This window comes from Lagopus muta, chromosome 18, assembly GCF_023343835.1.
Source record: "Lagopus muta isolate bLagMut1 chromosome 18, bLagMut1 primary, whole genome shotgun sequence".
Classification (NCBI taxonomy): Eukaryota; Metazoa; Chordata; class Aves; order Galliformes; family Phasianidae; genus Lagopus; species Lagopus muta.
This window is the reverse complement of record NC_064450.1, coordinates 7,481,177-7,508,334: the sequence shown is the minus strand read 5'-3', so window position 1 is coordinate 7,508,334 and position 27,158 is coordinate 7,481,177. Positions and strand designations below refer to the sequence as shown.

At 40.1% G+C, this 27,158-nt stretch overlaps 1 protein-coding gene across 4 annotated transcripts in view; it reads left to right on the top strand.

Annotated features, from left to right (window-relative positions):
• The window catches only part of CEP112 (centrosomal protein 112), a 139,966-nt gene that overhangs the window by 70,993 nt on the left and 41,815 nt on the right, over window positions 1-27,158 (top strand). For all 4 annotated transcript variants that reach the window (XM_048965509.1, XM_048965506.1, XM_048965507.1 and 1 more), the window contains one exon: window positions 15,601-15,831. In XM_048965509.1, the coding sequence (XP_048821466.1) occupies window positions 15,601-15,831 (231 nt within the window). The remainder of the gene's footprint in view (window positions 1-15,600; window positions 15,832-27,158) is intronic.

Sequence of the window (27,158 nt, the reverse complement as noted above, 5' to 3'; positions counted from 1 at the left end):
ATAGATGAACGAATCCTTTCCTTTATGTCCAATTAAATTTCTATTGCTACAGCATAGATCTGTAGCTGCTTGTCCTCCCAGTGCTCTCTTCAGGAGGTGCTTGCTCCTGCCTTCTCCATGGTTCCTCCATGCACTCAGCTAAGGACAGAAGCTCCACTCAGCCCTCTGCTCCCCAGGCTGAACAAACCCAGTGCTGGGCTGCAGGAGATGGCAGCCCTGCTCTGCAGCACGCTGACCGTTTCTCCCAGTGCAGCATCCGACGTGTTCCTCAGGTCTCTTGGTTTCCTAGCATCCATGTCACTGATAGGGATGTTAAGCTGCAGCAGCCCTGTGTTGCACTTTTGAGAAGTGCTCCTTCTAAATGTTGCCTTGACTCCTGTGCCTCATACACAGCAGTCCAGGAGCTCACCACTCACACTGCAGTCCACCCATCCTGTCTGTCTCTTCAGTTTGACTATGCAGATTCTGTAAATGTCTGAGTCAAAAGCCTCACTAAAGCCAAGATAAAAAGACACTGGCAGCTCTCCCCTTACCACTGTTATTTCATTTAGAGGACAGGCAGTTTGGCCAAGCACAATTTGCTCTTCCTTGTGTTGCTGTCAGCTGTTCTCTGTGGCCTTTTTATTCATCATGTGCCTGGAAATGAATTTCTTGAGATGTTGCTCCATTCGTTTTCTGGGGATGGAGGGCAGGATGTCCTGTGTGTGACTACCAACTGAGGTGCTAAGTCTTGTAAATCAAGCAGTTTAATTTATTACAGCTTACTTTTTCTCTTGTCCGTTATTCTGGAGAAAGATTAGCCAAAATCAATTTTGTATCCCTTCCTTAGGTCAGCAGATGAATTCATCCACAAATTCCATTCACTCACTGCCACCACAACTCAAATTTTGAACAGTAGTCCAGCCATTACATGATTTATCTGATAGGGGGGATTTTACGATCCGTTCAGTTCCTCATTTCAATGGTATTATAAATACCAAATAAAAGACTGAAACACCAGACAAGAAATTATGACTATCAGTAGTTTGGAATGTTAACATCACTTGTTTTGGTAGTATTGCTGGTCTTCAAACAATAAGATCCATATGGATGCTAATTTTCCCAATTTTGTGCTATGAACGTAGCCTCTTTATGGTTTAAGTAATGATATTACTCAATCCCACTGCAGGATCCAATAGACTCATGATGAGGTAATAAATAGCCATTTTGGACATCTGATTATTTGTATTCTTCTTTTATGTGGTTTGTGATGGGGGAAGGAGAAATCACGAAGCCAGTGGAAAGCTTTGCCCTCTCCTGTAGCTGACACGCTTTGGCTGAAGATATGTCAGTTGAGAAATACGAGAGCATCCGTACAGCTCCACACACACCCACATTAAAGTATCGCAGAGGAACCTTCAAGTGGAAAACCAGTAACAAATTGCAGCTGAGCTGCTTGTGGCAAACTGCCCTGACCTGGGAGCCCACCATCGATCTGCTCTCCTTCAGTCAGGGGGGAAAACAGAAGACACCTCTGCTTTTCCTCTGTTTCATAGGCAGGAGCTTTGTGGTGAGGGGAAAGAAACCCATCGCGGGTTATCTTTGTATCTGCAGATGGTGTTACTGGCACAGACACCAGGCTGAGTACTTCACTGTTAATCAACTTTGCAGCTGTGTCTGTAGCAACTTCTGTCTCAGTTTCAGCCTCAGATGTTAGGAATTTGCTAAGCTGGCTGCTGAGCATCAGCCCCTCCGTAACCCAGCTTGGGGACATGGCTGCCCTCCTCTGTTGAGCAGGGCTCTGCTCAGAGCTCGGTTTGATCCCAGAGCAAGGCCAGCTGTATTCTGCATTGTTCCATGTTTCCCAGCCTGTTGTTGCTGCCATTTTGTGGTTCTGATTTTCCCCCACGGCCAGGTAAGGGCTGGGTTTGAAGTTCTGCGTTGAGGAAGTTCCAGGTAGAGAATTCTGCCTGTCTCCTTGGTTCTAGACGTGTACTAGGCATGTGTGTTCAAACTTACAGAACTGTGTGTGCCTTCTTTAAAGGAGCATGTTAAAAATTGCATGATTTTAAAATACAGTGAGTGTTTTCAATGTGAAGTCAGACAGCAGAGCTGCTCTTTGGCCCAGTCACCTTTGAAGACATGACTGTCATCCCACTTTAATAAATAGCACTTCTTTATTTGGAAAGAGTGGCACGGATTCTGACAGTGATTTAAGGTCTCTGTGTTGATTTCAGGAGAGAAAATATTTTTCTCAGTATGACTTTAAAGTAGACTTTTTTCTCCCAATTACTCCACATGTTGGCAGCAAATTAGCTTTGAGGGAATATTGTGCAGATCATCATTCTCTGATGTACTGGGGAGTAATTTTGGATCTTTTAGCTCAATCAGACCAATGACTGACATTGTTCACGTCTTCGGTTTCTGAAGATTTGAAAGACTTTCTTTTGACAAGGAAGGTGATATGGAGAAAAAAAAATAGAGCCAAGGTACAAGAGTACAAGGAATGATTGGCAAAGTGGTGATATCATCAAGTGTTCAAAGCCTTTGCAAATTGAAGCTTATTACACTGACATTTTGTCTTCTATTCAGCACTAATTGGAATCAGCCTGGGTGCATGATGTGGAAGGTACTTAATACCTTGGTGTTTATCATGACAAAATGACAGAAATCGATGTCAAGGATGCCGTAGATTTCTGTTTAATGGAGAAAACAATATATTTCAAATTGAAATTACTTGTCTCGTATTTACGTGCATGAAAGTCATCCTGAAATACTGCAAACTTGGCCCCTGAAATATTGGCTTGGTGGCAAATATTCCATTTTAAGTTTTTAAGGTTGTTTTTCAGAGTTGATAAAAACTGCAATGATGTAGTTTTAAAAAAAGAAAAAAAGAAAAGAAAAGAAACGAAGAGAAAAGAAAAAAACAAACCCAAAAACCCCTGACACAGTGCTTTTACTTGAAACAGATCTGAAAATTCCAGGAAGAGTGAGCTACAGCCTTTTGTATGGGTGATAGAATTCTTCTAAAGTTGTCTCTGACAGCTTGAATTCTTTTGTAGTCTGTGCTTTCTGGTGTATTGGCATCTGTAAAATGAATTTAGGAAAGAGAAGCAGAGAGGAAAGTGATTTTTGGAAAGGCAGCCACTACAAGTGCACAGTGTATGCTGGAATATGTGAAAATAGATGCACGTCTTCCTGCTGTACTTGGCATCATTAAGGATATCCGAGTTCCAGGCGCCTGCCTCGATGACTGGGGTGCATGCCTACAGCCTGGGATGGGGTAACACACATGGCCAGCACGTTGTTGTGCATCTTCATCCTGTGCCTTATGAATTCCACTTTGGATCTTCAGTGAAACCACTGGTGTGATCTGAAATTAATATTTATTCAGCAGTTAATGGAGATGGCCATCTTTTGGCTGAAGTCGTTACCTGGGTATTCGTAATGACATTACTAATGTAATTGTAGTGATAATAATGGGTTGGTCATTACAAAGCAATATTTAAAGACATACCAATTCTGTCCAATCTGGGTGCTATTAGGAATTAATGGTCGTTATGTGAGTGATACAGCTGCCTACTGGTTACCATAAATTCCAGCCATCCTGGAAGTAACAAGAGGTTGACAAGCTATACTTCAGGGGCTGATTTGTATTTGTAGGAGTATTTATTTGTATTGCTGGAATCTTCTCAGAGATCTGAGTCTAAGTATTGTAGGGAATTGCCTGTAGAAAAAAAAAGCAAAATTAAACAGCAACTTGTAACTGCAGTTTTGAATCTGTTGGATGTGAATGTTGAAGGTTGACGAGGGAGAAAGGAATTGGGTCCAAGTCACCAATGTGCCATTGGTGATATTAGAGAGACAAAGCTAGTTTTCCTACTCAAGTCAGTCAGGTGGGTGACTGTGTTTGTATGCATGTATGTACATGTGTGTATATGTATTATTGCCCTCTAATGGATAGAATCTGAATGGCTCAGCTGTGTGTGCCTGTATGCGTTTTCCTGTAGCAAAACGTTACTTTCAGGCTGTCTGATATTTCCCACTGTAGAAGAATCTTGTAATTTTTCTTCTGATACATCTTTTGCAGGTTATGTTCCTTTCGTTTGTGAAAATAATTTGAAATTCAGCAGAAAATCCCACAGCTCAGAGAAAGGCCTTTCTTCTCTAAAGTTTTATTTAAGTTCTGTTTCAGCTGAAGTACCACTGCTTAGAATTTGCCATCTTCTTTTCTTTAGTTGATTTATTTATTTTCCATAGTGTTAAAATAGTAACTGAATATGAACAGAAAGTGCAGGTTGGCTGGAAGCTGGGTTTACAATTGCTTGTACTGAAACTTGGCCACTTATTCACATCCTTTATAGTGAAGTCCTAACACAGTTGTATTTTTTCCTAGCAGGACTGTTTTCATTCAATAAATATATTTGGGAGAATGGAATTTTCAAATTATGTTGCTTCTCTCTGAAGCCATAGGCTTCTTTTTCCAAACTCCCAGCACTTGTTTTTGCAATGGATAGCTCAATCTTGTTTCATGTATTTGATGGAACATTGTGTTACTGAGAGCTTTCTTTGCCTCCATCGGTTCTCACAAGGCTCTGCTAAGATACAGTACCCCCAGTATTGCTGTACATCAAGCTTTAGTTGAGTCCATCATGCTTCTATTACTTTATTATCTGATTAATAGCTGAGTCCAGCTTAGAGCAACACAGAGCTTAGAGAAAAGAAACAGTACATTAACCGAATTCCCTTGTAATGACTGTGTTTTCCTATGAATGACTTCCACAAGGTGAGAGATACAATGAGACGTGTGCTGTCCTGGCTTTCTCTGTGCATCCCCAGGGTTGGATGCTTCCCTGTGCCTGTACCAGCCCAGCCCACAGGCAGGCTTTGTCAGAGACTGCAGCAGTGAGCTGAGGGACTGCTCCGGGGAGCAAGGTAAACGGTTGCAGGTTTGGGGCTGCTGCAGTTTACATTCATGGTGAAAATAGGAAAAAAAAAAGCAAAACACAGATTTTGATAGACCTGAAAGAGCATCTTCTCAGCCGAAGACTGGGGACCTTATCTGCATTTGTAAATGGTGTTTTTCTTCTGAACGTGTTTCCTAGCAATACGTGTTTTTTGTTTGTTTTCAGAAGAGCTGTTTGCACTTACAATGCACTGGCAGCCATTGTTTGTATTGTTTAGGATCAAATGAGGGATTTTTCTGAATGTTATTTTGATTTGATTTGATGACATTGTTTGCCAGTGAATTATGAAAGCTGTGATTGTTTGGTGCACAAGAAGGGCATAATGCGTTCCTCGGTCACATGCTTGCTTAATGCATGCACATTGTGATGGCAGTGGTAATAGCACCATTAAAGAACAAAAGGTAGCAACACATAGTAGCTCTGTATCTGGCCAATCCCCTCAAATTACCATAAATATTTGAGCAATCTGAATAGTTTTAGACTCTGTAGTAAAGCTTTCCTGTTCTTATCTGGCACTGAAGGAATGTGGAATAAAGTATTCCTTTAACCAAGTATAAAAATATGTATGCTATGCAGTTATAATCATATGTCATTAATCAGAAAATACTGCAGTAACTCTGACAAATTAAAAACACAAGGATGTGTCTGCAAGGGCTTTTTCAGTCATTAAAAAGCTGCTTCACCTCTCAGGCAAACTATTTAATGGCAACTTCTTGCTCAGTGTACTGACATCTTCAAAGGCTCTGACATCTGTCGGCCTTTGAACTACCATTAAAAAATATTATCCCATTTCCATTCTTTTATGCCCATTTTTTTAATTATAGCCCTTCTTTCAAGTTAGGAACATGGTTGGTTTAAATGATGCTGTCCTTTCGTTTTCAGCCACCCAGCTGCGGTTTGAATAAATTGATGTAGAATCAAAGGCGGGACTTTAAAGGGAAAAGGTTTGATGGACTTGGACTCCGAACCAGATGAGGTTTTATGATGAAAAGGGTTTAATCCCAGCACAGGCATCGCTTCTATCAGTCGAGCAGTACAAAGCGATTCATATATATAGGTTCATGAGAAATGATCTATTTTTTTTTTAAACAGCACAGATCTCTTCAGGACTTGCAAATGTGGCATTAGCTAATATTCAGAGAGCTGATTTCCTTTCATCCACCAGAAGCTTATGATTATAGTACAGTTCTCGAATTGGAAATGAGAGCTGCAACACAGATTTAAAGCTATGCTGTCTGATTTGTATTCAATATACATGTCACTGCGGGACAAGCCAGTCTAGGCCGAGCTGGTTCAATAAAAGGAAAAACAGTTTCAGCATCTGCAATTCTTGGGGGGGAAGGTACCAATTAATTCTTACCTGCCCTACCCAAGTGTTGTGTCGGATACTTAGCTTACTGCTGTCTCTAAAACTGTGCAAGCAAACCCTTGTGACAATATTTCTTTGGCATCTTTTGCATCAGACGTTGAGCACGAGTGTGTAGCATTAATCAGTAATGGCTTCTAATGCAGTCATTTACATGGGAGGCAACGTTTGCTTCCGTTCATGAGTTTCAAGGAGGCTTAGCAGAGACAGCTTTGCTGTTCCTTTATAGCAGTAGCCCTTATTAATGCAGTAATTAGGCGTGCATATGGAGAAATCTGAAATCTCTCAAAAAATTAATCAGGTGCTATTTGTCAAAAATACTCTCTCTTGGTACCAGGGAAATAATCTCTCTAATAGTTCCCTGATCTTTGTGCTTATATTAGCTGAAATGGGTGTGCATGCATGATTTCTCACATCTCAGCAATCAGATTGCATCCTTCAAAACAATGCTGTTTTCCAGAAAAGTAAAAGCAGTAGATTTCAAAAGTCATCAAATTATGTCCTCTTAAGAGCCCAAGCTCTGTTGTTGTATGGAAGGACTGCTGTGCTTCTGGTCAGCAGCTCCCTGCCGCCATCATTCCCTGCCAGGATTTGCAGTTTAGGGGTAATGCATTGGTTCTGATCTGCTGATCTCATAATGCCATTTGGAGCATGTTCTGTGTTGGTTTTTATGGGGGTGGTGGGGAGTGATGGTGTTGCTAAGTAATTATAAACATGCACCTGTATAAATGGCTACATTCAGTAGGCTATTTTATTTTTGTGATGTTTCACAGAATTTTCACATTTAGTGTGAATTTATATTTTTATCTTTAAGCTGTGTGTTTATTAAAAGAACAGCAGATTCAAAACAGCAGCATAAATAAGTCTGAAGGCGTTCTGGCCCCGGGATGCAGTGGCCTGTTTGTCATTCAGAAAAGGGAAGTGGCATCAACTGAAGTCAAAGACAGAGAAGGATGAAAAGAATAGAGATCAATGTAAAGGTGCCAGAGGAAGATACTGAGCCAAAAATACTCTCAGTTTCAAGAAAAGAAATGTTATGCACACAGACTTTATTTATTTTGTACAGATCATCCTGTGATTGATCTTGTCTTTCTGAACTGGGAGCTGTAGCACCGTGCTTCCAAAAGGTCTCTGAACTCAGAACAGTCACTGAAGGGCTGCTGGGAATGGAGCAGCCTGCACTTGAGGATGAAGGTGCAGAGTGGGAGCCTGGAAGCAGTGTGGGCTGTGTGCTGTGCACCAAGGACACCAGAGGTGCTGGCAGCTGCTGCCCTTGGCTCTAGCCTGACATCTGGGTTGGAGTGCAGACTTGCTTCTCTAGCACTTTCATCTTCCTGTGGATCTGAGAAATTCAGCTGTTTGATGTAAGGATTGACCCTAAAGATAATCAGCTTGAAGATGTTTCTTCCAATGTGGTACTGATTCGAAAAAGGGGAAAGTCAAAATCAGCACTCAGATGTGTAATTTGGTGTCTTATTTATGTAAGCAGCTAATATACAGATAAGAGTTTACGACTACTGGTTAATTAGCAGAAATACAACTATTGTTACTGCCTTGCAGGAATGTCTTTGTGTGTTTATCTTGAAAGTGAGAAGCTGATCAGCTCTTTAAAGCCTAAACCTGTAAATTACAGTTCAAAAATAAATTCTGAAGCTACTGGATTTCAGGATTTCTTTCCACGCATGTATTCATTCATGAGACTCAGAATGAGGACTTCAAGCTTGGTTAAAGATTGTCATCTTCGTCTCCAGTATAGCAGCATGACATCAGTAATGTGAAAGTTTCCTGGTGCATTAGATCCTTTAACAGAACAGAACAGTGCGCACAGACCAGAGCATTTAAGTCATCTTTAGACCAGAGGATAGCAGTGTTTGGCTCCTTAATTGACTTACTGTGATTATGTTGGAGTTTGGAAAAATGTATTTCCCCTTCGTTAAGAGTCAGGCCAGGACTTGGGCAGGATCACGTACTGTGAGTCCTTCAGATTCCCATTGGGATGGACGTGGTGGTGAACAGGGTCTAGTGTCCATGTTGTATTTCTACAGGTATTCAGATGGGGGAAATGGGAATCCTCTTATGTCCAAACAGCTTATTGCTTAGGTTTTTTAGTCTGTATCTTGCCTTATGTTTGTTCTATTATCAAACTAATGCCCTTTCCATTGCAGTCACCATAAAAGGCCCTGTGGGATGTGCAAGGTAACATTTCTGGAATGTTCTAAAGATTTCTGTGTTTTGAACGATAATTTGAACAAATGCAGCCGAAAGAGAAAGGAGTGACTGCTTTCCTGTTCTCGTTTTCCAACTCTCAGTGAAATTTTTTCATTAGTTGACAGGGTGAAGACATTTCTCATAGACAATATGGTCTGTACCTCTCCTGGGGACAAATTAGGAATTATATGTTTAATTTTTCTGCTTCATGGAGATGAATGTCTGTATTAATCCTTAAATCGGTAATGCATCATGTCTGCATTTAAATCAGAATTGCGTGTTCAAGAAATGCTAATGCTTTTAAATTTAATACATGGAAATTTAAATGCAAATGTTTTTTGAAAGTTTTATCCAAGAGTATTTCTGTGTCCAGCTTCTCCCATCACAGTGATGGGTAGTTCTTCCCGGTCCACTGCAAAAATCTTTGCCTCTGTTCTCATTTTTTGACTCACAAATCTGTTCCAATCACATACTTTGAATCAAGTCATAAGAAACTCGTCTGAAAGCAGTCTTCCAGGCAAGATGACCAAGTCTTTTCCAGATCTTCAACTGTTAAATAGGAAAACTAGCATTTATCTCAGTTTCAGCTCGTTGGCTAATCTGTTCTATCACCAGTGCACTGTATTGTTTAGCTCCACTCATCTCTTCCCCACGTAGGCCTGAGGTTCTTCCACTTGGCTGAAAATCATCTTAACAGGAAAGTGCTGGCAATAACCTACATGAAGTTCTGCTTTCTAGGTGCTGTTAACTGAATTTGAATCGAATGTACTTATGTAAATGAAGAAATCAAAATAAGCTCCGTTAATTTTAAGCTCTTTGTGGAACTGTGAAATGGATGTCTGATTTTCTTTCACTCTTTCTCTCCTTCCTTGCCTCTCTCCTCCCTCTTTTATTATTATTATTTTTTTTTAGCCCAATAGTTTGTAGCTTAAATCCCATTGACCTTTACTGGGATTTAGGCAGCTAACTGACATCTTTAAAAGTCCTGATCTATTTCAGTGCACTTCGTTGGGAAATAAAGATTGAAATTTGTATTTTTGCTTGATACCACATCACAGCAGATCATGAAAATGTGCTACTCCTTTCTCACATGTAGTCATAGATGTGGAAATAGGAACGTTGCCAATGTATTCAATGCAACTGTTCCTACTGTCATTGGGATGCCAGTGCCTTCATATTTCTTTTCAATCTCCCAAAATATATGGCAAAGTCGGTGAAGAGTTTGGACTTTAAATTGCATATGGAAATGTTGTCTAAGCACGTTTCTTTATAGGAATGACATGGAGAGATTCTTTTTCATTAATTTTTATTGAAAACAGAGCTGAGCAGAAAGTAACTTCTCTTTATTGTTCTTCATGAGTCAACGCTTGTTGGCTTAATCTGTAGAACAAGAGGAAACAAGATAGAGCAAGTACCATACGAAGAAATAAAATGTAGTCTGAAGAGATGCTGGACTTTTCTTAGGACTGACAAGCTCAGAAGTTGGGGGATAAATTAAGTTAGCCATAGTTTGAAAATGGAGTGCTGTTTTGCCTCCAGCAGCACTGTATGGGTATGAGAGTGCTGCGCCTGCCCCCAGCCCTCAAATACTACTGAGCAGGGCACAGAACAAGTAAGGTTGGTAGGAATGTACTTTGATCACATTCACAAATACTGGGCATTGTTCAGAGCATACACAGTATTGAAACAGTGCAAGAATCTTACAAAGGAGTCTTGATGTTTAAAAGCACCTTAATGCTGTTAAAATTAATAGAATAAATATGCAAGGCAGCAGCTCAACACTTCACTTGGCAAGTCCTAGTGGATGTTTTCAAAAGAGATGTCAGAGGTACATATGCAAAGGTGAGAAAAGCTGGGATTGTGTTGAGATGGAGTTGCTGTACCTTTGCATAAGCCCTGTAATACAAGGACTGAGATTTTACACAGCTGAATAGCAAACGTTTTACTGTTAGTGTTATGGTTGCCATCTGCACTGCTTCTGCATAACGGTTTTTTTTGACACCGAACATGCATCTGGTTCATTTTAGAGAGCTGCTACTCTTTGTATGCTGGGCAGCTTAGTGAGTACAACTATGATTTGCATAACATTTTTCCTACAAGAAATACCTAAAATTTCTATAATGCAGTCTGATCTATAATCTGTGAGCATCTGATTTATGAATGTATTCATCACTTCATTCCCTCACTGAAATGCATTCATATACAAAGATGTCTTCTATTTAACTAATTGTGCAGCAGCAGCAATGCTATGGACACTTTTTTCCCCCCAAGGATGAGGAAACTTGGCTATGCATTTTAATGTATGCTTATGTAGCATTCTGTGCAGCTCTTTTGTACTGAAGTTCTACTTTTGCTGGTATTTTAGTGTTCCCAGCAAGAAGTAGGCTTGTGATCAGGATTAGATGCAATACAATCAATGTATTTCAGTGACTTTCTTCCTCAAGAGCAACTTGCTTTTTGGAAAATGATATCAGCACTCCGAGGGGGTGAAACCTACCTGTTGGTTGTTGAACTGTTGGTCATTCTCACTTCATTTTACACCATTTTATTTATCTGTTTCCTTAATTACCACTTTTATGGGTCTGTGTGTTCTTACCCAAAGGCATTTAAACTTGACAGTGTAATAGATTGTGCTGTGAAAGCTAAATAGCTGTTTATTACTTATCCCTGCTAATTTGGGCTTTCCCACATCATTACCCATGTGATAATGTCCGTGATATTTGTGGAAGTAGTTTTCTGTACAAACCACTGCCTTTCTCATGCTGCATTCAATCTTACTTCCTGACCAAGAAATACAGCAAGAATGCATTAAATCATTCTTCGCTTATAAAGTAATAATTTAACCACAATTAGCCATGCATTATTATGTTAATCATTTGTGTATTACTTTGAATCTGCCATTTTGGTTCTACTCCCTTGCCTTTCCCTTTGTTCCTCCTATCACTTCCCTATTTTAATTTGTTCTTCACTTGTGAAAGTAATGCTTGCTAATGTTGATGCTCAGAGGTGTTTTATTTAGAAAATTACATTAAAGACTTGAGATACAGCATTTTAATGGCTTGTGAATGATCAAAAATAGTTGTAGGCTATAGATTTGGACTTCATGTTTCTTCAGATTTGGATTGTAGCTTAAACCAAAAGAATTGCTGTTTTCAGAATTGCTGTGGACATGTTGAGATGTTGTCATGTCAGAACGGCGCCACGAGCCTATCTGCAAGCTGGCTAACTTCTCCTGGCTGGGAGGAGGGCAGATGTGCCGGCCCAGTGGGTGACTCAGGACGCTGTGTGGACAAAAGGAGCAGGGTTTGTGCCTGGCCCTTAGAAACTGCTCTTTGTTGCCCAATTCCTTTATCTCCTAATGGTAAAAATCATATGGATAGTTCCCAAAAAGCAGAGATCGAGTGTAAATCTGATTCTTGCTGAGGCTGCAATAGCAAGACTCATTAATCTAAACCAATTTTGTTTTGAACACAAACCAACGTTACACATCTTTGAAGTTCTTATGGCTGTATTTTTTTCTTAGCTTAGAGCTGTAAACGAATATTATTTGTTTACTTTTTAGTAGTCTTTTATGTTAGATACCCTGCTTTTTTTGTGATGGTAGAGAAACTTGTTCCGTTTCTCAGCACTTTACAAAGCTTTGTTTATTAGTAAGAAACTTAAAGTACTTCAGATTCCCCATTTCCAACAGATAATCTGTTCTAAGTCATTTTGCACTGAATGTGTCACCAGTTGCTCTGCTGACTGGAAGGGGATTCTTCTCCCACCTCTTCTGGAATGCTGCGCTATAAAAGGGAGTCATTGTCACCACTGAATAACTCTCTTCTGCTTTGTTCCTTATTTTCCTTTTAATTCTTCTTCATCATCAAAGTGAGGTTTGTTTTTACGGCAGACTTCCTTTCCCTTACTGGACTGATCTCCTTTCAAAAATAATCCACTGTCCAATAACAAATGTTATGTATACCTCATCCATCTCTGTCACATCGAGCCAGCATAACAAGACACAAAGAAACAAATCTCCCTTTCAGTGGATACAGCTGATGGTTTCATACAGTGTGCTGCTCAATAAATGCACCAATTTTAATACTCTTCCAGGTGAGAAAATGCTGAGCAAGTGTTGGCTCACAGAAGCAGAAAGTGCATATTAGCTATAAAGTAGGGCTGTTACTTGTGGACTAATATTTTAGGTTATAATCCTTAAAAGGATTGTGCTGATCGTGAGCTGAGTCCGTGGAATTGCTCAGGTTTGTTTTCTTTTAAGTTGCATCCAAGCAAAATTAAACACAGCAAAATAGAGACCTATGCAGTCATCTCCAGCTGAAGCCAAGTGAGCCCACTGCAGAACACATCTGAAACTCAGCCTGAAGAGTTATTGTGATCCACTTGAAAAATGCAGGAGTCTTTAAAGGTGATGCACTATTTCAGCTGCCTGAGTACACTCAGCAGTGAGAAGCAATAACGGTTCCTATGACTTTGTCTGCTGGGGGGAAGCTGCTGAAGCAACTCCTACATCACTTTAGATCTGAGCCACTGGAAATAAGGCTGAGTTTTATCTTAACTCCACATTTCCGTGGTTTCGTGAGTTCAAATGCTGTTGAGGGCATTTCAAAGTTATGTGTGCTGGTGGGCTAGATGTGGTTTGCTGTGTCATCCGGTGAGAGGGAGGGAGACAATGAAGTCTGTGTGTTCCATCACTGAGTGTGGAAGATTCAGCCTTGCTGCAGTTTCTTCCTTAGAAACCCATCCAAGTAAATGCTTCATTGGGCTGAAATAGAAGCTCTGGAAAAAATAAAAGGAATCCCCTATCATACAAGCTGGGGTATGTAAGGAAGAAAGGAGCACAGCCCTGCCAGAAAGGACATCGTGGGGGTACTGATGGGTGGAGGAGAAGCTGCTTTACGATAAGGATGATGAGCCACTGGCACAGGTTGCCCAGATTGATGATGGGTGCCCTGTCCCTGGAGACACTCAGCTCGGGCTGAATGGGGCTCTGAGCACCTGGTGGAGCTGTAGGTGTCCCTGATCACATCGGGGGATTTGGACCAGATGGCCTTTAAGGATCCCTTCCAACTCAAACCATTTTATGGTTCCATAATATATCTTCTTTTAATTGGAGTGTACTCATTCAGTTTATTTCTCGGCTCTGTGGCATGTAACTGAACGGAGTTTCAAACTTTAGCAACAGATTTTAATTTGAACTTTTTGCCAGCTTTATATTTTCTTATGCAATTTACTTTTTAAAATTAAGAGCACATGTTTTCCTTCCAAACAACATGCAGTACATTTATTGACATTTTAAATAAGCCAAAGTGAGTGAGCAACCTTCTTTTTTTCTTTCAAGTCTACTTTTTCCCTACAGGCAAATTGCTGTGGGCTTTTGACTCACCCTTTTTATGACACTATTTCAGCACTATTCTTAGTTAGAATTCTAAGTTATCCCTTTGAAACAGGAATAGAAATCCCCATCTCAGGTAGCAGTTTCTTCAGCTATAGGACTGTTACGCATGCATGTGTGTACGTACATTCAGTGTGCCGTAAAAATTCATGTGACACCTCTACCTGTCATGGAGCTGACTTTAAATACTTGTATTTCTGTTCTCTTGGGCTATCCTGTGAGCTAGTGGCTTCTTTCAATTTGTTTTCCTTTATGTTGATGAAGTCGTTACACAGAATGCTTGTGTTGTCTGGACCATGCAACAGTTTGGTTTGCGTTGTTCGCAAACATAGATCTGAGCATCCAGAAGAAGAATTTAATTAACTGAGAAGTGGGATTCAGTTTTACAACCAGTCTAAACAAGCATCGTACATCCCAGTCTCACATATGAGAAGTGATATTTTATAATTGAATCTTTTGTGGGTTTTTTCCCCCAAAATTATGAAAGAAAAGCAAACCAAAATAACAATAACAACAAAATCCCTAACAGCAGCCAAAAAACCTTACAGTTTTTCTGAAGTTTTATATGTCATGGATTTTCCACTGAAAATTATGTCATCTTGTGTTGTGCATTTTTTTTCTGCTAATACTAATTTGCCCACATTTAAGTCTAATAATACTTTATTAAACCTGACACATGGAATAGCAGAATCTCAGTGATGGAAAGTTTGGGATTCATTTCCTTTAGCAGTTTTAAGTTATCCGTGTCACAGAAAGTTGTTTTCTGTCGCAAGTTGTTCGGGTGTAAGCTGCTTCTGCCAGTGACTTTGTTTATGGGAAAGAAATCTGGCTGTGAGAACCAGACTTATTTTAAGGTAATTGACAAGAACTGTGTCTGTGATCCCCAATGTAAGCTTTTCCCAGTCACTTTGGGGAGATTAGATGTCTCTTAACATCATCTTACTCGCAGTGAAGTTGCTCCAAAAGGACTCCCATAATCATATTAGTTTCGCTGCCATCACCCTGTCTTCAGATTCTTTCTTCTTTCTTAATAGAACCAAATCTGCTTTTGCCATCTATTAGGTCCAACGTTAATGCTCTTTTGCATGTTAATTACTCTTACTTTACCTATAACATTCAGCTCACTCTTGTGGCTCCCCAGTTTTGAATCTGGAAGCTCGGTGCCATTGCTTTTTCCTTGTGGCAGTAGAAAATGCTGCATTGTGCTATTTAATTTTCCAGTGTCTTTATACAGGAATTGTTGAGTATGGAATGGAGTAAATAACTCAGGAGTTCACTCATTTATCCTGGTTTATCATATGATTTATGAATGATTTTTCCTTGTATTCTGAGTGAGCTTTAGCGTGTTACCCTAAATATTTAAGCAAATTTCTTAGGAATCTTCTAAGTGATGTAATATCACAAAGTTTCTCTTACAGAGATGAAAGTTTGAAGAAGACTTTTTAAAACAAAGTGAGGATGGGGAATAATCTCTCAAGAAGAGTAATTGTTACTGTTCCAGGGGAATGGCTATTAAAAAACTGAATGCTACATTCGTCACTTTAGAGCATACCATCCTATAGAAATTGTAGCTGCTGTCTTCATCAGTGCAGCTCTTCTCCCCTTAAGTAAAAGGCACTCACTCAAACATTTTGTTATGATCTTGGGGTGTAACGCTTCTCTGAAAGAACTGTTCTCTATTTCAGGTTATCTGTGATCTGGAAAACCAAATCCACAAGCTGAGGGAAGAGCTCGTTCAGGTGAAAGCTCAGCAGAAGCAGCAGCTGATGGAGCTGAGCCTTCAGAGGGAGCAAGAGAGGCAGAGGGCAGCGCGAGATCACAGGGCAGCGGTCAGCCAGCTGAAAGCAGAGACGGAAAGGATGGTGCAGGACCTGAAAAAGGTGCATGCTGCAGAGACAGAGAAGGCCTTGGACAAGGTAAGGAAATCATCTAGGGCTGCTTCTTGTGACACAGCAAGTGGGGAGTGATTGCCTCAGAAGTCAGATAACCACAGGTGTACTAGTGTAAAAACGTATAGGGGCCGTTTTGAGTTGAGAGATAACAAGGCAGTGTGCTGTACAGCTGCTTTGGATGCCACAATCACTGTGTGAGTATGGCAAGTTTTGTGATTCTGTGGTGAAAGCATTCTGTCTGAAGATACGATGGCAGCAGTCATACTGTGGCTGTTACTCACCTTCTGGCTGCTCTGTGAGCAGGATGACCATGACCTTTAAAGTCCAGATGATTGCAAAGTGAAACCTAGCTGAGGACTAGGCTGGCTGCTTTAACTTTATTGGATTAGAGAGAGCAGAAAGTGCAGCTCTGTCTAACCACACTTTTTCTCCCTCCAAATGCTCCATCCCTGAAGGTGCTCAAGGCTAGGATGGATGGGGCTCTGGCCAGCATCATTGAGTGGGTGGCAACCAGCCCATGCCAGGGGGCTGGAACTGGGTGGGGCCTTAAGGTCCCTTCCAACTTGAGCCATTTTATGAAAATAAGGGAAGTTCAAGCTAAAATTGCAAGGAGATAAGGTTTAGTTGCTAACAGTGTCTGGACTACTTTTGTCTGTGTGCATCAGATGAGCAAGTGCTGTGTGAAAGGTTTGAAAATAGAAATTAATGTTTCAGCTTCGTCAATCCTTGTTCTGTTCAGAGGGGTCACTGCACATCAGTGCACTGATGGCTTCCTGGCAAACCCTACTTTACCAGCTTCTGAACTGAAGTGTTTTACTACAGGAGGGATGATATGAACTGAAACACGTTAGTTTTATTTCAAAGGCTGAACTAAAAAAGCCTACCTAATATTGGTGTTAGACTAAGGGCTATGTGTAAGCAGATAATTGTTGAAGTGTCTTTTATATTCGTTAATGTTATGAGTGATACATTTCATTGCCCGCTGATGTACAGCGGCACAAATTAACAGTCTGCATATACTGTCTGAATGGCCTTTGTGAAAGTGACATTTCATTTACCTGCGTCAGGTTCTTGGTCTGTAATTTTAAACAGCATTGGGAGGATTATGTTGGAAATCAGCCAGCCTGAAGCCATTAAAATGGCTGTGATCAACAATTCAGAATCTTTTCTGAATGTAAGGAAAGCTCCGCTTGGCATAATTATTTAAAGCCAAGGTCACACAAAGTATTTAAACCTTTGAAATTCATCATTAAAGGATTAATTTTAACTCAGGAAGACATTGTCATTTTTGCTTAAAAATGGAATTTGAATCTCAATTCTTTTCTTTCTTTGATCTTTTTTTTACATGTGTAGTATAGCAAAAGAAAAGTTAACTTCTTTACATCCTCAAATTAAAGTTACAAATAATCCTTCATAGGGAAATATCTTTAATAGTCTTGAATTGTCATTTCTGTCAGAAATATATATTTTTTGAATTTGTTGGATTTTTTTTCCCATTTTTCCAAATAAAATTGCTAATTTTAAGCTTTATTATTAACTGCTATTAATTTAACCTACTTTTTTTTTTTTTTTTACCTCTAATCAGAAGAGCACACGTTGAGTAGAGAATAAGGGGCAAAAAATCTGTTAGAAAGTCTTTCATAGACATGAAGAAATACCTTGCATTGCCTTCGTACCTCCCTCTGATGTTCTTCACTTCTTCCAAATGCAGAGCTGTAGAAATTGACCACAAGTCCAAAAGTCAGAATAGCTAAAAGGGTGCACTCCATTTAAAGGTCAACAGTAACAATTTCAGCTGACTTATTTTCAAATCTTGAGCCTATTAAAACCCTTAGAATTTTAGATAGGGATTTTATCTGAGGGAGAGAAGAGAATAAAGCACCTTAATTGCAGCGTGAATCTTGAAACTTGTTTTTAAAGCAAGCAAATCTCATTTCCCTGAAGTGTAGGACAACATGGGAGAAAGTTTCGTCCTCCAAATGTAATTCTTTTTGCCAAGTCTTTAAAGAGTGTTTAAAAATCCAAGAGGAAGCTGGATTTCTCTGTTTAGGCTTTGAAATAGTCATATGGATGTCCAGATTTGTGAAGGTCAGTTCATTCCCATGTGAAGGAGCTCGTTCCTTCTGGAAATGTTCTGTGAGTAATACTGATTCTTGTGTGTATTGCTTCATGAAATTGTGAAGAACTGGCTAAAACTTGAGTGGAAAAAAAGAGTACAAGGAGACACAGGAATCCTATGGTATTGCCCTCCCCATAGCCCTGCTGCAGTGGGGATGGGAGGGAGGGGAGTGGGGAGAAGAGTTTGAAGAACCAATTTCTATTGCAAGCACACTGGGCATTTAAATATCTGTTGGTACTGTAGACAGCTCTTCCATATTTATGTAAGCAGTGTTCTTTGCTGGGACCTTTGAAGTTGAGATTTTAAGCAGCAGAAAAGATGAGATATTGCTTACTGTAGAATTTTGGTGATTATGGCATATGATGCTGGAAAGTTACCCAATAAAAGTGGTATTGAACCTGTGATTCCAAAACCAAGTATCCTTTGACAGTTATTCTATCTCTGCATCAGTAGGGAATGATGAGTGGGAAAAAATATTTAACAAATTTCCAAATGACGCTGTGTAACCCATGCTATAGGAAAAATAAATGTATCCATTGTTGTGGAAGCAATTATAAAGGGAACAGGCCGTAACTTTCCAGGAACCCCCTCTGTGGCAGGCAGCATTTTCACTTAAACACCTCCTTGCACAAAAGTGAGCCACAGGTGACCAAAAAAAATGGACATTATAAATGGTGTTGAACCTGGTTTGGACAAATTGTGGCACTTCTGAAGTTTCTCCATGCTGATCACCATCCCATGAGCTCTTTGACCTCTGGAGAAGGTGGTGAGGGCTCTGCCTCAGTGGGAATCAGCATGGAAGCTGTGCCCCTGGTCTGCACGTGCCCTTGCTCACAAGTTGAAAGGGCTCATGTCCAGCCTCTGGGGAAGGGGCACAGACACTCCCACCCCAGCACTTAACGTTCCTGGGGAGCATCTGCCCAAGACTCAAGTGTTGGAGAAGCCCTGATGTTATTTGTTGTTGGTTGAATGTAGTGTGGTATGCTTCCACGTGCACAGTTTCATGCTGTTCTATCAAACTGGATGTGTTTGTGCTTTTCCTCGATTGGGTCTGACCACGTGAAGTCTCCCATGTTCATTTTGTATCTGCGTCCTTCCTGGTGGTGTAAGCAGTGCAGCTGAGGATATGGATATTCACAGGTCTAATGGGCTTTTTTCATCTTTCCTATGTCTCCTTCCCTCAAAGGGCTGTGGTGTTGTGTCCTCCAGAATGGGAGAACAAGGCAGGAGCTCCTTTCATTGATCTGTCCTCATTTTGTAAGCAGGGCTGTTGCCACCAGCCTGTGTGCGTGTGATAATGCAATAGGGCTGTGCTGCTGTAGGGCAGTGTTGCACTTTGCTTTCAGCCTGGCTAGGTTGGGTGCCACAGCCAACAGTAGTCCTCGTATTTCTCACCTGTAAGATGTAACAGGTCTGTTGTGTTAGCACACAGAACCTCTTTATCAGATGTGGATAATCAGCAGTAACGTCCTTAAGGTCCGATAAGCTGTGCTGGACGTAAGTCAGACAAATTGAAGCATGGAGAATGGTAGCATGGAGAATCTGCAGCTAATGGTACAAATGGTAGCATGGAGAATCTGCAGCTACTTGTCATGTTCTTAGGACTTCTGCGCTTTCATAATATCTGTTATCTGTCTCTAACATAAAAATTACTTGACAGTTTCTCCAAATTATTTCTTGTATATTAGCTAAGGAATCTTAAATACCGCTTCAGAGGAACACTTGCATTCAATCATAGTGATTTTGATTTGCTTTTAAAGCTGTTAACTATAGATTTAATTTGCTTGAATTTCATTATATCAAGTTGATTATAGCGTTTTCAGATACGGTGGTGATTTTTTTTCTATTTGAAGTCATACCTCATTACGATGAAATGAAACAAATTATTCAATAAATGTATTAAACAGACAAACCACTGCACTGAGGCTCCAGTAATGACTCATTTCAGCAGCAGGGAGTCAGGTGTGCTAGAGGTTGCATCAGCAGCACTTGCAGCACCAGCACTGATCAGCCAGGTGGAACAGACCCTACAAAGCCTATGAACATTGTCAGGTTTGCCAGAAATTACTGAAAGAAAGAGACAAACTGCACTGCTAAGTGTGTGCAGATGTGAAGCTTGGCTAACACAACTGTTTGTAACATTCGTCTGTGGTATTTTCTTGGCAGAGCAAGTGAGCATTCAGAAAGCATGACCCTAGCAGATCAGTAGACATGCTAACAATGCTCAAAGGAAGCAACCTTGGAACGCTGCAAGTATCTCATAAAAAAGCTCTCTGAGCAGTGTACATGACTAAACTGGAGCGGGAGAAAAGACTTTTTTTTTCTCTAGATAATTTTCAACATTTAGCTTTTTACTGACTTTTTTTCTATAGTTAAACAGAGACTTTTTTGACTCATCCTGTTAAACCTTTATGCGGGTTCCAGGAACATCTAATTCTTTTTCAGTGCTGCTTTTCTGTGGAGAAGTAATTTACATTTTTGTGCATTGACTGAAAAAAAAGGAAAGTCCAGCACTTGAGTTACTTGGCTGCAATTCTTCTGTTAGGATACTTCTGTGAATTTCACAGATAGGACCCCAAGAATGTGTGCAGCCTGGCCAGGGCTGTGCAGACCACTCTGGTAGGTTTTAATGGTGTAGCAGTTACCTGTGCTCTGAGATTTCTGTTACTTTAAATAAAATCTGACAGTTATAATGTTTTGGTCTATACCAGTTATAATTCACCTACATCTGCTGCTGAGTCTGGGTGAAGCTAAAATGCCTGGGAGGTTTGAAGGTGAAACTTTGGAAGGTTACATATATAAAAGAATATAAAATTCTTATACAAAAGAATATGCATAAATATACAACATAGTATGACATCTACAACATCTTCAAAGAAATTACAGAGATCCTCTAAGAGACGTCCCATTAGAAGTATTGAGTTTCCCCTAAGTGGCAATTTCTGCTCATAAAGAATAAGCATTGCACGCTTTCCATTAGCTTACATTGTTTAATACAAGCTCTGTAGATGCTGTTCTTTGCCAACTATACATTTCATTAACTACCCAAAATGGTTCCCTTTGTATCTGTGACCTTACGGGAGCTGGACATCTCTGCAGCAGTTCTGTAGGTTCCTGCTTACACTTTTTTGTGTGCCTTAACTGTTATTCCCCAGATTTATCAGTTTAACTTACAGTTGCCTGCTCTCTATTATAGGAGCTGATTGAAATGTAAGACTTTGTTTTGTTGCCTTTTTTTTTTTCCTTTTTTAAATAGCTTTGCCAATTCACTCTTATTTAGATTTGTTGAATGAATGCCATCTGGTCTGGGTGCCCAGACATGGCAGTCAACGCAAGCCAAAGCAAATGTTACCCCATGAAATGTATCTGCTGAGGTCAGCATCTACATCAAACTTAGTCGTTATAGCTTTATTTGGAAGAAGGGTTCCACTATTAGGACTAAAATAACAGAAAATATTTCTATTGCGTATTGAAATTTTGGTACAATTTGAAGAGATTGTTGATGTTTATTTGCTCTTTCTTCATCTGTCTACAGTAGAGCAAAACTACAAGTGGCCTTTTTGCTTGTTTTTCCTTTTTGTAGAGAAAGAAGTATTTAGAAATTAGGGAAGGGATCAAAACACTGCTACGAGTCCTTCAGAGTCTGTAACGTAAAGAAACAAAAGTGTTCCAGAATGACTTGCTTACAGCTGTAGAACATGTCACAGAGTAACACCCACCTTCATTAAATGGGTGAGAAAGAATTCTAATTGTTTTGAACTTCTTGTGATCAGCCTGCATATGCTTCATTGTAACACGATACCAAAGTGCCTCAATTATGATTTGTATATTTTGGTGCCAGAAGGTTTTTTTCTTATGCTAAATTATTAAGTTCTGTCAGCTGCTGGGCTGTCATATAGAGATACAGTAAATCACATTATATTTTGTCATGGATTACACAGAGCAATAAATTTGGGAACAGAGATCAAAGTAGTTTCACAATCACATCTGAGTGTAGGAGGGGTGTTTAACTTGTAGAAAATCTGATTTAGGTGAAACTGTTGCAGTTCTTGTGTGAATTTGAAATGAATTTGGGTGTCTGGTTGAAAATGAATAAGGTACAAATCCCCAGGAGTTCTCCTGTATTGAGTTCACAAGAGTGAATTCTGACCTGCAGCTGCAGGACGAAGAACAGATAAATAATTAAACATTGGGCATGTTAAGTGCCTCACAGTGTCTTATTTATGCTTTTAATTGCCCTTATGATTGAGCAATCCTCTTTTTAATTGGGACTTTTCTGGGCTCGGGTACACTTAGTCATTGCTACAGAAATGCTTTCTGGCTCCGTGAAGTTGTAGTGCTTTTCTTGGGAAGCTTTGTTGTATTTAAAACTACAAAAAATAACCCCACATAATCTTGCTAAGGAACACTGATTCCTTCACATCATAGATTTGTTAGAGGATTTTGCCTTACTTTGAATGTTTGTCTTTCCAGCAGTAGAAGCTTGACTTCTCTTGGGCTGTCATCTGATGACGTAACTTGGTAATGCCAAGTCTGTCCTTCTGTTGCCAGTTTTCCTTCTATTTATTTAACCAGATTTTCTCCCAGAGTGATACTTGGGATCTTCTTTTGTAGCCCTAATCTTTTTATAAATTGCTTGTTATTGCTACAAATTTCAATTTAGAACAGCAAAGGCAAATCTGAAAAATAAAAGCCACATTCTTTCTCTATGTGGTCCTTTCAGGAGCCTTCCAGTCTCACCTTGGTAAAAGGTAAGGAACACAGGCTGATACCAAGCAATAAAGTGCATGAGCCCCAGAAATCTCTGAAATCTGGTGAAATTTTGTGCTATAAAGCTTGAAACCAAGACAACTCCTGGATCATCTTGGTGCTGTTGCCCAATGAGTTGTGGAAGAAGCATTAGCTTTGACTTGAACCATCAAAGGACGTTTAGCAGCCTATCCCATCATGATTGTACTGGGTGTCAGCAGTTTGTGTACAAAAACCATCTGGGCCTGAGTGGGTATAACGTACTAAGTGACCAATGCTCTGGATATAACTTAAATAATCATTTAAATTTAGTTAGACAAGGAGAAAAACACAAAATATTTTGAAACAACAGATCAGGAATATATAGAAGTTCAGAGCTGAGGGAAAACTATTCCTCACGTAGCACTGGGTAGGGAGTTTTTCATTCTCAACATCTTCACGAGGTTTGCTCGGTTCATCTGGTTTGAATGCCATAACACAACAGCCATCTGCCTCCAGGCTCCTCTGGCAAAATGTCACAGTACCTCTTCAGATTAAGATAGCATTTGCCATCTGTCCTGCAAATGCCTGACACGTGCGTCAGTGCTGTCTTCTTATAAAGTGTGTTTAAGGTATGGGATGGTTTCATACAGCAAGACTGAAGTATTAACCTGGTTGTAAAACCTTGTGTTGTGTACAAGGCTTGTATCTTGGGCCAAATCATGGAGCAGCCTTCAGGTAAGGTCCAGGCTCACTGCAGCATTGAATACAAGTTGGTGTTAGTGGATCTGGGAAATATTTAGATAGTAAATCCAAATACCTGTTCACTTAGGTGAAGGCAGTAGTTATATTCTAGTATAAGGACTGGGTAAGTTCAGCAGTGGGAGTCTCATAGAAGAATTATTGGAAGAGTTAAATGGATGTATTTAATTTCATTACTTAATTTCAGAATGATTAGAAGTACACCAGTGGTTCAAATGAAAGGACTGGAAAAAAGAGTTTTCCCAAGGCACAAAGTGCCCAAGCAGTTTTTTAGCAGGGCCCCATTAAGCACAGAATTGCAATTCTCCATCCTGTGAAGGGTCACATCCGTTTCTATTCATTCGTTTTCATTTTTTTGGAATGAAAAGTTCTTAGTGCATGAATGAGAGCGCAGTTGGTTTTTTCCCTTAAGATGCATGTTTAAAAAAAAAAAGAAGAGAAAGATTTATAGACCTACAAAAGTGGAACGTAAAATAGAAAATTAATAGGATTTGTGGGACAGATTGGGATTTCTATCATTCATTTTGAAAACCCTTGAAGTGATTTGGTACTTGACTAATTCTGTTAACATCATTTTGAATATTGAACTACTTTTAATAGTCTTTTTGGGGACTCAAATTACATATTTCAACTGGTATTCTGTTACACAGAGATTCAGCTTTCCATTTGTTATCTGACTGGTGGAGAGAGTGGTAGAAACAGAAAGGGTTTGGGCAAAGGAGGCCATCCACTGTCATTACTGGAGGCACATAAAGAAAATACAAGTTTCAGACTTTGAAATCTTCATGTACAGTCAGATGAATTTTAAAGGTGATCGGCTGATCTCTGAAGCTGAAGCAGACAGTGTGCGCTGTTTTCACATCGTTTGCTACATTTTGTCATTATTCAGATCATTTTCTTTCGACATCTGTCAAATTGCACGATCTTGATTTTTGATGCTTTAGCATAATGCTGTCAAACTGAAAGAGAAATATTCCAGAATCTGGAATGGTGTGTTGCTGGTTGGGCTTTTTTTGTGTGTGTGTTTTTTTAAGGTAAATGGGCCCCATTTACATTTGTTCTTTGATGTTAAATTCTTTGCTGCACATCAGAGAACAGTTGCTTCTTCCCTGGAGCAAATTTTCTTTCTTCTTTTTCCCCCACTCTTTGATTTTTCTTTTTTTCCTCCAGTTTCCTTACAGTTTTATCTCACTAATTATGGAGGATCAGGTTATGTATGGCCATCATTTAGCTAGTTGCAGGCATTTTGAGAAGTGCTTATTCCATAGCTGGTTCCCTAACCAGATTCCTTAACTCTGCTTCTCTGGTAGTGAGTATGGCTGTACCTAGCAAGAGCTGGCTTTGTGAGATTGTTGTTTTGTATTGCTGAAATTGAAATCACATTGAAACACTACAGAATCCATTGCAAGACTGTGATGGATTCACATACAGATGAACAGGATGGCGCTGTGCCAGACCTGCCTGTGTTTGGGTTGCAGCAGGGAGGGTTTGTATCCATTCTGTAGCACGATAGAAATCCTATTGCTGACTTTCCATCCAAAAATCGCCATTTGGGAGCTGAAAGATTTGCACAGATTTGTACCACTCTAAAATTAATAATCATATATGAGCAGCTACTGTGTTGATAACCACTGCAGACAGCCTAGATGTCAGCAGAACGCACTGTCCTCATGTGTGCATGCCCTGCAGTGCCATGGGAACAGCATCCCTGCACCTCCCCATCAGCCTTCAGCAGGTGCTTGGCTGCAGTGTGTTCAGATAAAGGTCTGGTTCCATTGAATGGAACTGCATCCAAAAGCTTCCTATACATCTTACACCCTAAAAACTGCACGTGAAAGTCTGTGTGCAAGCCATGCCGCAGTCTGTGTTTGGAGTACGGTCGTATCATGGTAGAAACTTTGCTACTTTACTCTTAGTAATGTGGCTCTGTTTCATGAAAGGCAGAAATGAAAATCAGATGGTGTCAGAATGGCACCCATTAGTTCAGATGTCACATCTGTATTTCTAATGCTGTTTTTAACGCTTGTGTGAAATATTTGGTTGAAGTCGGTGCAGTTCTGCTCAGCAGTCACAATAGGATGCTTTAAGGCTTCTTGTAGAATTATGGTTGGTTTTTAAAACCAATTAACTGTAACCAGGACATAATCTTTTTAATGCAGAAGTCCTCACTCTGTAATATAAAGTAACTGCATGTTAAATTGTCATAATCAGATAATTTTAGCTAAAACGTGTATTAACTGTGTGAAACTAAACAAGTTAATTTTCTGAATCGGTGGGATTCCTCTATGGCTTATCCAATTTAAACCCTTTTATTACAGAAATGGATATTACAATTGATATTTCTGACAAGTTTTTGCCAAGCATGAATTTCAACTGCTACCTCTCACACACGGAAAACTAGTTTAAGACCATTAACTATATTTGCAGTGCTGCCCATTGCTATAAAAAGAGTTAGACTTTAATGAATACTGGCTGACCCTCCAAGTGTTCACCTTCCAGTTGGATTCTTATTCATTATGTTTCTGAAATAGCATGTAACCTGAAAGTGAGGGAATGCCCTTCAAGTAGGCAGGGTGTGCTTTGTGCAGTGCACCAGATGAGCAGCCTGGGAGAAAAGAAGCCCAGGAAACTGCTGCTTGTGTACATTGTGCCAGTTTTAACCTTCTCGTTTGTCATATAAATCCACAGCTATGTGTATTTACTTTGCTGTAAGTCTTTTCTGACAGAGAAAGTAAGTAAAAAGGCCTTCACTTTTTTTGTGTGGCAGTGCTTCATGTGCCCAGGGGTGTAGGTTTATGCTTCCCCAGGCTGCAAAGCAACAGCTGATGGTCTGCAAGTGTGTTAAATGTGGTTGAGCTGCAGGTTTGGAAAAGGGAAATGTAAGAGAACACAATGGAAAAGAGTGTTTGTGAGCATGGCCATGAATTAGATCTTTTCAGCTGACCATTGGATACAAGTAGGAGAAACTGCCTTCTGCTGAGCATCGCAGGGCCATCTGTGCAGTTTGTGATGGTGCAGGAGCTGTGAGGTGTTATGGATTTGGGGAGAAAAGCTGCAGTCAGCTGTGGCCATAGGGGCTGGGTGGGCAGTTTTAGACAGCTAGGGCTGGTCTAAATGCACATTTGCCATCTCCAGGGGAGTTTTGGTACCTCTGGAAATCAAACCCCTCAAATAAGGATGCAAGTAAATGCAAGTGTTTGTTGTTGACTTGGAGACAACTTACTGGTATTTTGCAGGTTGGAATTTGTTGAAGCCATTGCAAAATAAAATGTAGCTGCGTTTAGATGAACTTGTCAGATGTACTTTGTCTTTGGAGAGGAAGAAAACACTGAAATTCAGCATCTCTTTTGTATCCCCTCTGTCATGTCTGTCTCAGGTTGTCCTGGGTCTGTGCAGTATGAACAAAGGAGCTCTGCTTTGTTTCTGAAAGCTATAGGTTTGTTTTAGTTCTTTGTTGAGATTTCTTCAGGAGGTTTTCAAGCTGCTTCTGTGGGAGATGGAGCCTTTTACCCCAGGCATGCTGAGAGAGAGCAGCTGCAATGTGATCTGTGCAGTGCTTTACTGGCTGGTAGCTCTGCCTTGCTGGGAGTAGCAGAAATTTAATCTATTGCAGACATTTATTTTTTTACTTCTTTTCCTAAACTGACACTTTCGGTCACTTTATGCTTTATCAACACTGCACATCATAACCTGGACAAGAGTGCAGTGGAAGGAGTTAATGTGAGCCTGAGCACAAGGAGAA